This window comes from Aythya marila (assembly GCF_965140915.1).
Source record: "Aythya marila genome assembly, chromosome: 1".
Lineage (NCBI taxonomy): Eukaryota > Metazoa > Chordata > Aves > Anseriformes > Anatidae > Aythya > Aythya marila.
Genome location: NC_139042.1, coordinates 168799900 through 168814791, shown reverse-complemented (window position 1 = coordinate 168814791; position 14892 = coordinate 168799900). Strand labels below are relative to the sequence as shown.

At 41.6% G+C, this 14892-nt stretch overlaps 1 protein-coding gene across 4 annotated transcripts in view; it reads right to left on the bottom strand.

Moving 5' to 3' along the window:
* ZFC3H1 (zinc finger C3H1-type containing) overlaps positions 1-13687 on the bottom strand; it is a 39269-nt gene extending 25582 nt beyond the window's left edge. For 2 of the 4 annotated variants that reach the window (XM_082779148.1, XM_082779147.1), the window contains exons 1-9: positions 12921-13687; positions 8247-8663; positions 5764-5828; positions 5307-5505; positions 4421-4647; positions 3828-3951; positions 2991-3088; positions 1888-2091; positions 1038-1202 (exon numbers count right to left, since the gene is read on the bottom strand). In XM_082779148.1, the coding sequence (XP_082635274.1) occupies positions 1038-1202; positions 1888-2091; positions 2991-3088; positions 3828-3951; positions 4421-4647; positions 5307-5505; positions 5764-5828; positions 8247-8663; positions 12921-13554 (2133 nt within the window). In that variant the 5' untranslated portion in view covers positions 13555-13687. Of the gene's footprint in view, positions 1-1037; positions 1203-1887; positions 2092-2990; positions 3089-3827; positions 3952-4420; positions 4648-5306; positions 5506-5763; positions 5829-8246; positions 8664-12920 lie in introns of those variants that run through there. The other 2 variants (XM_082779146.1, XM_082779149.1) reach the window with 2 other exon arrangements.
* Positions 13688-14892: the final 1205 nt, after the last annotated feature.

Genomic DNA, 14892 nt, shown 5'->3' with positions numbered 1-14892 from the left:
CAGTTTAAACTTTTTTAAACTTTCATCTGTATTTAATTGTCCAGACCTAACCTTTACCTCAGGACAAGACACCACCAAATTTTCTAGACATGGCAAAAAAACAACTACACTTTTTGAAGTGGAACACACTCAATTACTAAGTTTCTTTCTTTCTGATATTCTGAGTATTGTCCAGAAAGAAAACAAGGATCACATCTACTTCTTCTGAATGTACTACAGTTGCAGTTTTTGCACTACCATCACACAGTATACAGGCAGACTTCTAGTTTTCATTGGTGCAGGAAAACAGAACAAAACTCTGGTCCTCCCAAACCCAGTATTCCGTGGTACTACAGCCAGTGAAATCTTGTTTGATCTAACTGGGCATCCAACCCTTCTCCACATCTTCTAATGCCTGATATAACTGTTCCCTATTAGTGGCTCTCAGTATTCACAGATGAAAGCCATGAAACTGGTTTTGGCACAGTGAGGAAGCATAAACTGTCCCTAAATTCCCTCATTTTTCCTTCTAGGCAAAAGACAGTGCGGAGGGTCAAAATCAGCTTTTCTCCAACTAGTTTAGAAAGTTAAGTAAGGAACAGGACTGATGCTCCAGATGCCAGTATAAAAAGGAGGTACTGTTTGGCCAGCAGCAGGAAAAAGAATTATACCAACAAGGTCCTGATGATCACTGTATTTCAAGCATTTTAACGTGAACTAACAATAGCCCAGTTCTGTGGACTAAGCATGCACTGCAGGTGGACTTCATTAGTAAGTTCAAAGCTTTAGTTTAGTTTAATAGAAAGGAATGCCATTTGTATAGGAAAAAGAAAATCGTAAAATTTTTGATCAGATGAGTGTGGGTGTGTTTTGATGTCTTCTTAAACGGTTACATTCTTAATTCAGTGTCAAATTCTTTCTAGAAAAGCATACAAATTATCACTCCACCATTCTGTGTTGTATCAGTAGAAAAAGATCACATCTATTTGTTGTTCACGCAAACTGAGTACAACTTCAACTTGTGGTCTTAGTAAGAGAAAAAACAAGTATTTCCTTACTGTGATCACTGCTCGCGGAGGCCTTGGTACTCTAACTAACTTTGTATTTTGTACCCGTGGCTGAGAGACAGTATTAATACTGACAGCAGACAGATTGCTTCTTGGCACAGACTGCAAATTATCTGGAACAGGAGGGGAAGGTGGACCACTGTTACTGGAAGTTTCCTAACAAAATAAAACAAAAATAGTCATAAAAACACTTGTTATACACAGCTACTTTAAAAGACATGGAAACGTAAGCATAAATGTGGTATTGCCTAAATCATAATTTCAAGTTCTGAGACATGTATGGAACAGACTATCCAAAAATATTAGGCAAATCTTGCAATACTGCCAGAAAGGCATGCCAGAGTATTTAAGTTATCCATGGTTCACAAGTCAACTGTGAAAGACTGGTGACCTTTTAATGACATCAAAAACAATCCAAACCTTCAAAACCAGAAACTTTCTTCCACACACACACAAAAAAAAACCACACCAAACACCCTTAAGCATTAGAACCTGCAGCTGTCTACCAACCACTCTGAGACAGTTAAGCAATAAAAGTTTTACTGAAAATAAAAACCCCACTTCACTCTGTATTTTCAAGGTTTTGGTACCTTGATGTTTCATAATTCTTTCACAGAAGACAAGCTGCAAGTTACAATTCAAAGGATATCCTGGGGTGGGATTTGTTCTGGTTTCTTTTTGGGGACAGAAGAAGATGGGTATTTCATTGTGAGGTTTTTTGTTGTTGGTGGTTGGTTTTTAAGTTATCAGAAAGGCATACTTATTTAGGAGGTCACATTTAAGTTTTGGTCAAGAATGCCACCTAGAGGTTTACATGTACATTCAAAAACCAGTGAAGTACCTCGGATCTGAAAGCTCGTTTGTTAGCTAGAGACTTGAGTAGCTCTTCTCGTAAGAGCATCTCCTCTTCTTCTTCCTCATCTGCAAATGGAGGTTTTGGTGGCTGCTCAGGCTCCTCAGGTGGAAGAGGTGGTAGAGGTGGAGGTGGATCAAGAGAAACACAGGAAATACCCTCCATATAAAGTTGGTTCAAAGATGGCACAGGCTGAGATAAAAAGAAAAACAAGGGGTTAAAACTTTTGAAGTTTACTATTTCCTTAGAATTATTTAGTAAAGATTATGCTATATCTAAATTATTTAATTGTTTAAAACTAACTCGATCTGCAGCAGATTTAAACTACTGTCAAAGGCTGGTGCTGAACGCTTGTAACAATCCAAAAAAAAAGATGAAAATAACAAGGTTACATTTAGATGGTGAAAGTAGTGCAGACATACAAACTATAAATGAAAATTCAAAAGTATAGTCTAGCCAAAGATATATGGCTGACTTGATAGGTGAGGGCTAATGGATTATATCACACTGCTTCAGAAACAGTCCTTAAAAGGTTTTTACAAATTTGTCTTAACCAACAAAGTTACAGGCTTCCTTCATTCAAAACTTCATCATGACACAGAAGAGCAAGTTTCTGTTGCCTTCCTAAGTAGAGTAAGAACAGCTCATTGAAGAAAACTGATGAGGAAAAACTATTTTCATGGGAACTCTGTGACTCAAAGACAGCATGTAGTCAAAAGGCACAAAGTTCGAAAGGACTGGGATGAGCTAGAGCTTCCCCCCAGCCCTGCTAGGTAACAAACTCTTTTTTGCTTGATGTAAAGGAAGATTTTAATGCTACTAAACAAATAAGAGAAAAAATGAGTTCAATAAGGAGAACTTCCATTGAACAGAAACCCGATTAGGCAAAAAGTAGCTGAAAGTTTTTTTTTAAAAAAAAAAAAAAAAAAAAAAAAACTGCAAGACTTCCAGATAACCAAAGGAAGTCACCACTTGGCTCAGATTTTTTTTCAAATACAAACTAAATTTAATCCGAACCATTTCCATTAGAAATAAGACACAAAATGAGAACTACTAACATTTTCAAATACATTCCTTCCAAGGTTACTTACTGGAATTGGAGGCGGAAGTGGCAGGGAAATTGGTGGTACTGGAGGTGGAAAATACGCCATTGGACACTCAAAGAAAGGAGGCTGTGCTGGAGAGGAAGCTAATAAAAACAATTGTAAGAAATACCGAACAATAACTCAAATTTATACTTCAGCTGACTTAGCACAGCAGAAGGAGGGCTTTCTTAAATTAACACTTTTCAAATCAGTTGAAAACACAGCACAGTGCATTTATTTCACACACAAAAAATAGTTAACTGTACAGTTTCTATTTTACAGATGAAATAGAAGTACTCCCAAAGAGTACTACTAAGGTAATGATTCAGGATGATTTAGCCCACATATCTCATCTAATTTGCAAGAATATCTTCTTAAGCCATGTATCACAGTAGCGTAACCCCTGACTACCGCAGTAGTGCTACAGTGCTACAACCCAGACTGCAGCTCACCTTTACCACACAAAGGCACACAGCTGACTCAAGCTCCATTTAACATCTATAGGGACCCCCATGCCCTTTTCTACAAAGCTGCTGCCTATCCAGTCAACACCCAAGGGCCCTCGCTTTCTACACAACTGCTTTTGAATGCAAACCATAGATTTTAGTGCTGCAGCGAGTACAGTACAACCTTGAAGACTTTCAAGATACCCCTACAGCAGAGGTGAAAAGGAAAAAAAAGCCAGTGTTAAAACAAGACAAAACCAGCCTACATTAAAAAGTTAGTGCACATTGCACCTCAAGAGAACGATTTTCCTTCTAAAATAGCAGCTCATTTCCTACTTTTTAACTTTTTTTTGTTTTAAACTATTTAATATACAAGAAAGCTGAAAATTAGTCTTACCTGGAGAGTTAGTTTCGCTATCTGTATCCATAGCAACTTCATCATAATTATCATACTGATATATGCCTCCTGCACTATCCACAGACGGTTTATCCAAAGACCATCTCAAGTCTGTATCTGAAGACTAAACACACCAAAAAGGGTATTTTATTTAACTGATCTTATGTCATTCTTCTAGAGCAAAACAAATTTTAGAGACAGGCACTTATGTCTTCTAATTATTTCATAAATACAATTTACTCAACTTATTCAAAAAAAAAAAAAAAAAAGCCAACTGAAAATCAACTTCTAATCAAATCCATTGCAGGCAGTGACTTTAAACAGCCAGTTTAGAAACTGGAGCTCTTCAATTCTTTGGTGAGGGGAGCAGGAGGAAATAAAAACCAATCTTACACAAGTGAAAGGGAACATCTGTCTAGAAAGGGATTAAAATAAGTAAAACACCCTGAGGTTTGTTGTTTTTTTTTTTTGTTTGTTTGTTTTTAAGGTGTTAAGGAAAGGTAGGTGAGGGTGAAATCAGGAGGGGGAACAAAGACAAGAAAACTTACAAATCCCAAACATAACACCTGAATACCATACTACAAATTCATTACCCTGCTTCTTGATCTCCTCTTTCCTCCAACTAGCTTCATAAAGCGATTGTACTGCTCTTCTTGATTTGAGAGGTCCCTAATTTTTCTGATTTCTTCTTCTCTCTTTCGTCTCTCCTCTTCCTCTTCTTGTTTCCTCTGGTCTTCTTCTTTCTGACGCCTGTCTAGTTCCTTTTGCTGCTGTATCTTCTTTGATGTCTTTGTCTGTTGTTTCCTTAAAGTTTGCTTGGCTTTAAACAGAAAGATATGCAATTAACTCCACCTTAACTAAATAGTCCCCCAAACCCTAGATTCTTGAGGAGCTTTGAGTAGGTGAAGAGGGTTCTAGAATGATTAACAGCTCATCACCCACTATTTCATAGGATCATAGAATGCTTTGGGTTGGAAAGGACTACCCTCTAACCTCTTTTAGTTTAAAGCCATTTCCCTTTGTCCTATAACTACGCTCCCTGACAAAAAGTCCTTCCACAGCTTTCCTGGAGGACCCCCTTTAGGCACTGGAAGGCCGCTGTAAGGTCTCCCTTCTCCAAGATAAACAACCCCAACTCATAGAAGAGGTCCTACAGTCATCCTCATGACCTTCCTCTGGACTTGCTATAATACTTCCATATCATTCCTGTGCTGGGGGCCCCAGAGCTGAACGCAGGGCTCCAGGTAGGGTCTCAGGAGAACAGAGCATAGGGGGAGAATCCCTTCCCTCACCCTGCTGGCCACACTACTTTTGATGAAGCCCAGGCTATGGTTGGCTTTCTGGGCTCCAGGTGCACATTGCTGGCTCATGTCCAGCTTCTCAACTACCAACAAATATTTTTTCACACAATGTAACTATGTATTTCTACTTCAGAGTACCTGCCATTGGTAGCCATTTCAGTAACATTAAACTTATTACCTGTAGCACTCGTTTTTTTTGTTGAATGTGTTTTTGTACTGGCTTTGACTTTTTGTGTTACGGTTTTCGTTTTTGTTAGTTTTTCCTTGCTTTCCTTCATCACCTGTTGTTCTTTTTGCTGCCATTTTTTACTAGCAGACTGAAGTGCAAGAAGCCTAAGCTGCAATTCAGACATCTCTTCCTCTTCATCAAGCAGCTTCTTCAGGAGAAAAAAAAAAAAAAAGGAAATGATGAGACAAAGTGAAGAAGAGTCATTTAATAAGTGACATTGTTTTGAAAGTCCGTTAAAGTCTGTCCAAAATTTTTACCACGAAAAAGCTTAAAAATACTGCTCTGTTGGTAAAGTGCTGTTCTTGAAGAATGAACTACTTCTACAGTTGAAATGTTTGAGTAGTTTGGAAAAAGGTATGAGATCATAACGCAATTATGCCTCATTCACAAAGGAATACTTCCTTACCTTTTCAGATGCCACATCTGAACCACTAACTTTTCGCGCTGATGTTTGTTCTTTGTCTTCTGAACCTTCCAAAAGAAAAATACTGTGGTTTTAAGCAAGCTGTTTCTCATGAAACAAAGCTATATTAAAATGACGTACAGATTTGAATCCATGCAAAGATATTTCATCAATATCATTGGTACACTGCGTAAAACAGAACAGCAGTTGTATGTATATGAGCACATTAAAACACACTAATATAAACTTGACAGGTCTGTTGAAATCTACATCAGATTGCATAAGCCTAAGGCAAGACTTGCCTTTTTTTTTTTTAATAATCCTTCTCTCTTACAGCTGACATAAATTTCGCCAAGAAGCAGAGCAAAACAGATTAGGAAACCAGGAGAAAAGAAAGCTTCTTGCCATCCATTTTATGCTACCATCTCATATCAGTTGGTGTCCCGAGCATCTCGGATTCCCCTGGCAGCTATTTTGAGTAACAGGTCAGTCTTTTGCAGAATAAAGGCTCAAAGCTGCAATAAGAAGACATTTGCTCCATTTCACACCAAAGAAAGAAAAAGCTGTGCCATGGAAACAAACAGCAAATAGTAATGCTTTCCTGGTGAACATTAGTATGCTGACAAATTAGACTGTTCAAAAAACATGCATTTCTTTATTAATATATTTTATATGCATATATATTATACACATGTTATCTCATAACTTGTTTATGATTAGTAGAACTGAGCATAATTAGTTCATTTTAATATTGTAATGTATAATATAATGTAAATAAGATATAAACATATATAATTATATTTATCTGCATCACAGGAAGAAAAACTTTTAGAGAGAAGCTTGACAATCTTTTCCTATACTAGCCTTTCTTAGAAGAGATTCCTTCCAAGTCACATCAGGAGAAAGTAAATTGCACTCAGTGAAGCTTTTACTCTTCCCCATGTTTTATTTCCATAACATTCAGAGAAACATTGTTTAAAATATACCAAATCCTCAAACCTAAACAAAAATGGTATTTAACAAATGAATGTCTTCCTGCTTGTACATGTATGGATGTTTCCAACACACAGGAAGAGGAAAAATAATAGCTAATGCCCATCTCCATTCCAAAACAATTCAAAAAAGTTAGGCAAAGATCTTAACCATTCAGTCCACAGGACGGAAGGGACAAGATGCAGATAAGGACATGGTATGCAAACTAAAACGCCCTTTCAGATTAGAAGAGGACAACAGGCTGAAGAGACTAATGGGCAGCAAGGGAAGGAAAGCAGGGAACAATGTAAAGCCACTACCAGTGGAGTTAAATCACAAAAAATTAATTCCAGAAAAAGACACAAACTTCCCTCAGTTTTAATATAAAAGTTCTTCAACTTGAACAGGCCTGGAAAAACATCCAGGACACAATTAAAATAAATGTCATAGGAAAAATGAATGCTGCTAATATCTTAAGAAATGTGTAATTAAGTAGCATACAATCACTTGATAGCTATGAATCTGCACCAGGTTTTTCCTACTTAGGAAACCTGCATTACATTGCCAGAAAGGCCTCTGTCTTACAGATCTGTCTGCTTTCAGACCACCTTTGTCATACACTTAACTGGTGCACAAAAATCCAGACGCTCTTAATACACATTACAGAATCTATTTTCCCTACCATATGGTCTGTATTTTCATCCTCGGTGCTTCTAAACTTTGAAGTTGGATTTTTCTGAGACTGCTTTCCTTTTTATTCCTGCCTTGCTGTTATCCTCCTGCAAGCTACTTTTTTTTTCTTCTGTGGCCAGAGTCTCACTTTTTCCTGATGTCTCCCATCGAAAACTACATTCTCTCAAAGAACAGCAAGATTTTTTATTTTATTAATAGGAAAGACACAAGGGGAAAGGTATCTAGAATGAGGTGGTTTATCTAGGAATTATCAGTTGTGTGTTTTATTTTGTCTTTTTAAACAGGCTCTCTTCTAAATTTTCATACTGAAGATACGTATGAATGACTGTGTTTTAGTCCTACCTTTCTTCGTATTCTTACTACTCACATGGATCCTTACTCCATCCATTTACTAATTTGTCTCTTCTTACTCCATCTGTTTAATTAATCTCTTCCCACTCAAATTGATAGTTTACATACACTGACAAATTAGCTAACATCAGATGACAAGTGATACGCATTAGTGCATCCTCTACACAGCAATCATTTATTAGAACTAGATGAAGCCTCAGAATAGTAAGTTTAAGTTAAATAATTGCCTTATTTTGCTAGACTTAAAAATAAGCTGAAGGACAGAACTCAGCAGAACCTGTTTAAAAAAAATGCTTCCAAGCAACTTCAACGAATTACATAAAACTGGAAGGAAATAGTCTTTAACTTACAAATAACATTTTAAATAAAACTAATATTTTAATACAATATTCCCAAACACTTAATATATATGAGAAACAATGGCAACCAAAAAGAACTTTACAAGCTAAAACAACTTTACAATTACTTACCTTGGGCAGATTCTGTGCCTTCAGATTTTTGTGATACCTGCTTTGTTCCTTCTTTGACTTTTTTTAATCTGCTCCTCTCAGCTGGAGTAGGCAGTTTTTGTCTGAGAGGTTTCAGTTCAAATGCCTGAAAGGCTATAACCGGATTTTTCTCCTCAGGAGAAACTTCTTTTATAGCATCTGTTGTAATACTGTCAGTTTCTACAGTTATTTGGTCCTCAGTGTCCACCGCTTTATCATCATCATGTTCATTTTCTTCCCTGTTGCTCAGAGCCAGTCTTTCATCTTTATTAATGTATTCAAGCTCTAACTGGATCTGCTTATACTTCAAGAGCAAATCCTCAAAGCTTTCTTCCACAGAGCTCTCACTTTTAGAAGAGTAGTTCTGCTTTCTAGATGGGGACCTCCCAAAAGTTTTGGCTGAATTACTGGTTAAGAAAACTAAGACAAGAACATACATGACCTTAAATAGCACAGATACGACCACTAAGGACTAGACTACAAATTCTTCTGTCATAATCAATTCTGATAAATTTTAATTTTACTGTAATGCCAGCTTGAAAAATATCACCCATAAAATAAGAGCAGCACATAAGAGATGCATCCATTATTAAATATGGACGGCTTAAATGTTTTCTCAAACCAAAAATTTAAGATTTTCTATTTATTCCAGGAATTTCATCAAAGTGCTGAGAAATCTCTCTCTCTAGGTCACGGTACCCTCCCAGGAACAATTGCTGCGATACGGAACATTTCTGGCATTCCAAGGAACAAGTCAAGCTTCCAGAGGTCCTAACTCTATCGCTGACCCCACAGCCGACACTGACAAAGATAGGTTAAATTCATTCTCACTCATTTTATCCTTTCCTAAAATGCTCTGACCTAGCCACAGAGCAATTAAAGGCTGCAGTAATTGTAGCTCAACAAACACATTAAGGCACCGAACAATCAACAGCTGTGAGGAAGAAAAAACAGCGGCCAAGACTTGCAATCAAAACATCCAAAATGGTAGAAGGTTTGGAATTACTAATTACTCAGAAAGAAGTTCTCTATGTGTGCCCAAGGGATACAAACTTTCTTGACACGTTGTCTGAAGCAGACAATGGAAACATTTCTTAGACAACTATGGTGAAATTCCCACCATCAGAGGTTCACTTTCTTTTACCTTGAAAAGCATTCTTACAATTAAAAAAACAACCCAATAAAATAATTACCCCCAGGAAAAAATACTTAGGACACTGAGTCAGGTTTGACTCATTCAACTTCCAGTATCAACCCTCCGTGATAACAACTGACTCACAAAGTTATGGAAAATGCTTTTTCATCAACATCATGTCTCAAACCAATATATGGAGTAAAACTAGAAGCTAAAATAGGCATCCCCCGAATGCAAAAATATTGAGCACTGAGGACGATAACTTTGTTTCTCACTCACAACATTCATCACCCACTTGGATGTTTCACTACAAGCCTAAGGAATCTTGGTATCTATCCTACAAAAACAACTCCCGTATTGCAAAACATTTCCTGTTATTACAATGATCTCTTCAGCTTCAGCACAAAAAAGCAGAAAGTAATCCATCTAAACTACATACAATCCAGAAAGCAAACACTATTATAATTTGAAGTTCCATAAATATATTGAAAATACATCCATAACATAAAGAACTGGGAGCAGTATAACCACAAATCACATAGTAAGCATATTTGCAAATCTGCTTCTAAAAAAAGATTAGTGATTCTGAGTCCCAAGAAAACTTGCTAATTTTCACAATAGACTTATTAAGCTATTTAACATCTAAAAGTTATCTATAAATAGTTTCCGGAGTCATCTCAAATTGGGTAAAGACCAAATTTTGAGGTATTTTTTTGAGCTTGTGCCAGAACTTCCGAAAAAGGTATTAATCAGAGATCTGGCATTCTCTCGTTGTTTTGGCTGCCACAGAGTTAATTTACTTCATAGCAGCTGGTATGGTGCTGTGTTTAGGAGTCAGGGTGAAAATCTGGTGATAACACGCTGATTGATGTTCTAGCTGTTGCAGGGCAGTGCTTGCACAGAGCCAAGGACTTTCCAGCTTCTTACACTGCCCTGCCAGCGGGGAGGCAGGGGGTGCACCAGGAGCTAGGAGGAGACACAGCCAGGGCAGCTGGCCCACACTGGCCAAAGGATGTCCCATACCTGTGGCATTGTGCTGAATGATCAAACCTGGGGGAATTTCCTGGCACGGGGGAGTTGCCACTGTGCAGGGACTGTGTAAGCATCAGTTGGCTGGTGGTGAGGAGTTGTTTGCATCAATTCCCCTCCTCCCCTCCCATTTCTTTCTTAGTTTATTCAACTGTCTTTATCTCAACTCATAAATTTTCACATTTTTTACCCTCTTCAATTCTCTCCTCCACCCCACTGAGCAGGAACAAGTGAGCTGCTGTGTGGTACTTAGCTGCCTACCAGGTTAAACCACGACAGTGTTTCATAGATAGAGTTTTGGTTGGTTGGTTGTTGTTTTTAAATACATAACTCTACACATAGAATGCAAGAGTAGGTGGAATGCTATGAGAGGCAGGCAGGAATGCATTAAAACAACACTTATTCTTCAGTCAACACTTCATTCTACAACCAAAAATGAGACCAGTTGATGATACTGGGGTTAGAAGTGAAGAAAAATGTAAAAAAGAAACCTCTGAAGGGTTCATAATTCACCAGGGAAAAAAAAAAAACATACATTGGTCCCATGTTTCATACTCAGAAGTCCACAAATCTCTACATATGAGTTTCTGCTGAATGCCCATCCAATAATATATTAAAGTTGCTAGGAAATTAAAAAAGATAAACCTATTAAAAGATAATGTCCGAAGAAGAGTAAAAAGAGTTCTGTAAGTGCCCCACCATGTCACTGATTTACCCCTATTTATACTTCTACATAGCACACAAAGTACTAGTTCCATGGATAAAAGAAAAAAAAAATAAAATAAAAAAATTTCTGTTAGCACACCTTTGAACTTCTCAATTTCCCTGGGGAATTCCAAATACCACTCCAGATCACAAGCTTCCCTGCACCACTTCACATGCCAATGAACTATTGGATACCCTAATACCAAATCTTTTAGATGGCAAGAATATGAAAAATACAGAAAAAAATGCATTTTAGAGAGTAAATCATGGGTCTTCCTTAATTATATGACCCACAGATAACTATATGTGGCTCATACAGGAGCAATAGCATTATTAAATTGCCTATAACATTTAAGCAGAAGAGCGTATCTCAAGTATTGCAGATAAAAGATTCTCCCCTTTGCTGCTTTTGGTTTGAAAATGGAATTATTTTCTGACTGGTCTTTTAATTAAAAGCAGACACGGAGACTGTATCAGTATTAACAAGCATTGCAAGTCTGCTTAGGATGATCAATAGATTGGCCCTGCAAATTACTCATTCTACAAGAAGTAATCATTTTCTGGTGCTTAAAGCAACACTGCAAATCAAGAGATATCTAACATCCATTTTCAGCACTAGAACCATCTTACTATGTTACCATGGGCAAATCACATCTTCACGCATTGCCTCTCAAGAAACTATCCTCAAATGAAGAGTTATGAAGACTTCAGTGGTAATGCTCTAACGAGATGAGATTAAATAGCTCTTTATTGCTAGTTTACATATTCCCTTCCCACTCCAAAAGAAGAACAGTTGACACTGATAAATAATCTAGGATCTAAAGTAATCTAAAGTAACACAAGGCTCCAATGATCAGCTTTCAAAGCCTTAAGCCCTGGCACAAGCTGGAAAAAATCCCTGTTCCTTGGGACTGCCAGCACAGCCAAGCAAACAAGGCACATCCTTTGACTACTAGTACAGCAGACAACAGAACAGAGTTAGGAGTTTTAACTGCTGTTTCTCTTGCTTCACTTTTTTTGGTTTCCATTTTTTACATTTGCCTGTGTTCCGTTAGGCAAGTGGTTGCGTTTCCGTGCCACGCTGCCCCTAAGTTATGTTTCACGAGTTGTTTTTTCTATAACTGTCTTGGAAAATGAGAGGTTTTTCCAGTGCTTTTGCAGTTCCCACTCTTACAAGGAGAAAGTGTTAAAAGTGTTCAAAGCCACCTCATCAGCTCTCTAGGAGCGATCAGAGGAGAACACCCTCCAAGAAACACAGAGCATGGCTTTGCAGAGAAACGTGGCTTTCCCACCTTCCCCAACCTCCCATAGGAAACGCACTCAGCACACAGAGTCCTGTGTCAAGCGAGGTTTAGCTGTAAAGCTGGCTTTAGCTATACGTAACAACCTCTGCGGGCCTGTAAGCGAAAATGAAAAAAAAAAAAAAAAAAAAAAAACAGGCAGCGGATCCTTCGTTGCCCAATAAGGGAAATTAACAAGCTTAGCGTTTTACAGCAACTCCGCTGTAATTATATCCGCTCAGAGCGCCTCGCCAAAGCCCGAGCCCGCTTCCTAACAGAAGGGCTGGCAATTTGGGGCTGGAAACGCAGCCCCCGGGTCCTGAAGGGCTACAGGGCTTTGTTCCGGGCCACGCTTTTCCCCCCTCTCGCTAAGGCAGCTCCCAGCAGTAACCCTGCCTGCCAGCAGCCCCTGCCAGCAGGCGGGGTCCCTCCTTCCCTCCCTCCCTCCCTCCTTCCCCAGAGCCTCGGGCCACGCCGGGCAGCGCCGCCCCCCGCTCCGAAGGATACATTTGCGAGGCGAGGGCTCCCTCCAGGCCTGGCCGCCGAAGCCGGCGCCGCCTCCCCCTCCTCCTCCTCCTCCTCCTCCTCCTCCGGGCGGCCTCCCCGGCGGGTTGCCTCCCCGCTCGCCGCCCCGGCTCCTGCCCCAGCGCCAGCCGCCCCTGTAGGGCCGGCCTCGGAAGCGGAACCGGTCCAGGGCGTTGTGGCTGCGCTCCCAGAAGGAGAGCCGCGGGCCGCCCTCCGGGTGCGGGCCCGGCGGCATCCGCGGCGCCGGCAGCGGCGGCGGGTGGGAGCGGAACGAGTCCTTGGGCCGGTAGCCGCCGTGCCCGTGCAGGTGGCCCAGCTCCGGCGGCGGCTGGTGCCGGGAGCGGGGGAAGCGCCGGGCGGACGACGACAGCGAGAGGCCCCCGCGGAGGCCGGGGGGCGGCCGGCGCCTGGAGTAGGGCCTGGCGCTGCCGGCCGGGCCGCCGGGCTCGGAGCCGCCGTAGGGCCCGGCGCCGCCGCCGCCGCCGCCGCTGCTGCTGTTGTTGTCGTCGTCGCTGATTTCGCCGTCTTCCAGCTCGCCCTCCTCCTTCGGGGACAGCCCGCTAGGATCCAGCGCCGCCGCCTCTGCGGGCGCGGCCGCCGCCTCCGCGGCCGCCATGGGGCCCCCAGGCCAACGGTGCCGGGCAGGCGGAGCGCGAGCAGCGGCGGCGGCTCCTGCGCAGCGCAGAGCAGCGCGGCCCCGCGCCTCGCCCCCGCCCCGCCCCGCCGCCGACTGCCGCCGCCCGCCCGGCGCCGCGCTCTCGCGAGACAGCGCCCGGATTGCGCAACGGCTGGGAGATCGGGGGGGGGGGGGTGCCCGCGCGGGGGTCTCTGGGTGATGTAGTCCTAAGCCCCGAGGAGGGATAGGGAAAGCCGATCCCGCCTCCGCTAGGAGCCAATGGGGTTCGGTCCGCCATGTTGGGGAAGGGGTTCGGGGGGGGGGGGGTGGCCGCCATCTTGTGGAAGGGAAGGGCAGGGCGCTGGCTGGGCGGGTGCTGAGCGGTGTGGGCAGCGGGGGTTTCTCTCCATACCCCCGCGGGTGTCCTTGCTGCGTTGGTGGGGCTGGTGCCCGGCTTGCCCCGGGCTGTGCAGGTTTCTCCAGCAGCGGCAGGCGGTGTCCCGGCGGTGTCCCGCACCCGCCCGGGCGCCATTTGCCCGCCGGCCCTCCCAGGGCTGAGCTGCTGCTGCCTTCAGAGGTTTCAAGGAGGTTCGCCTCTTCTACCAGCCTCCACGGCAGAAGTAAAAAGCGAGCATCCCAGAGTGGAAAGCAGTTACATAAAAATTAATAAAATGGTACCACGTGTTTTTATCTGACTTCAAGATTTGAGTATTCTGGTACAAAGTGTGCATTTCAAGGGCTTCATCTCATAGCAAGGCACTCTCAGGCAAGCAATGATTACATTCCTGGGCAGGAGGATGAGCTTTGTTTAGACTAGAACAGAATAAGACATACTGAAAGCATTCTGCTGTAGGTCAGGCAAGGTATCTGGAGCAGCGTCAGATTTCTGTGTCTGCAATCTGATCTGCTGTAGTTATAAATGTTTTGATTTCACCACATCTAGTAATGATAAGCTGCAGAAATTTCCCTCCCAGCAGACATTGGTTGGGCATCCCAGGATTTTGCATATATCTGGTTCTAGTTTACAGTTAACTTTCTTCCTAAGTGTTCTCACACACCAGAAGGATATTAGTATCAGCCTCTTTTAAGAGGGGAAGGAAAATGCTTACAAAACTAAGGTAGTGGCACAGAAGTAGCAGCTCTATGGGAAATTAACTTCATGTGGTGTTTCCACTTCATTGACTGTTGTCATATGTTTGCTCAGAGTTCATCTAAGAAGCCTGTGTGAATAAATCTTCCTAAGAAAGAAGCTTAGAGACTTATATCTAAGAAGGAATATCCAATTTCAAAATAATCATTAAGTGTACATAAGTTCTTACTGAACTCAGTTAATACCTT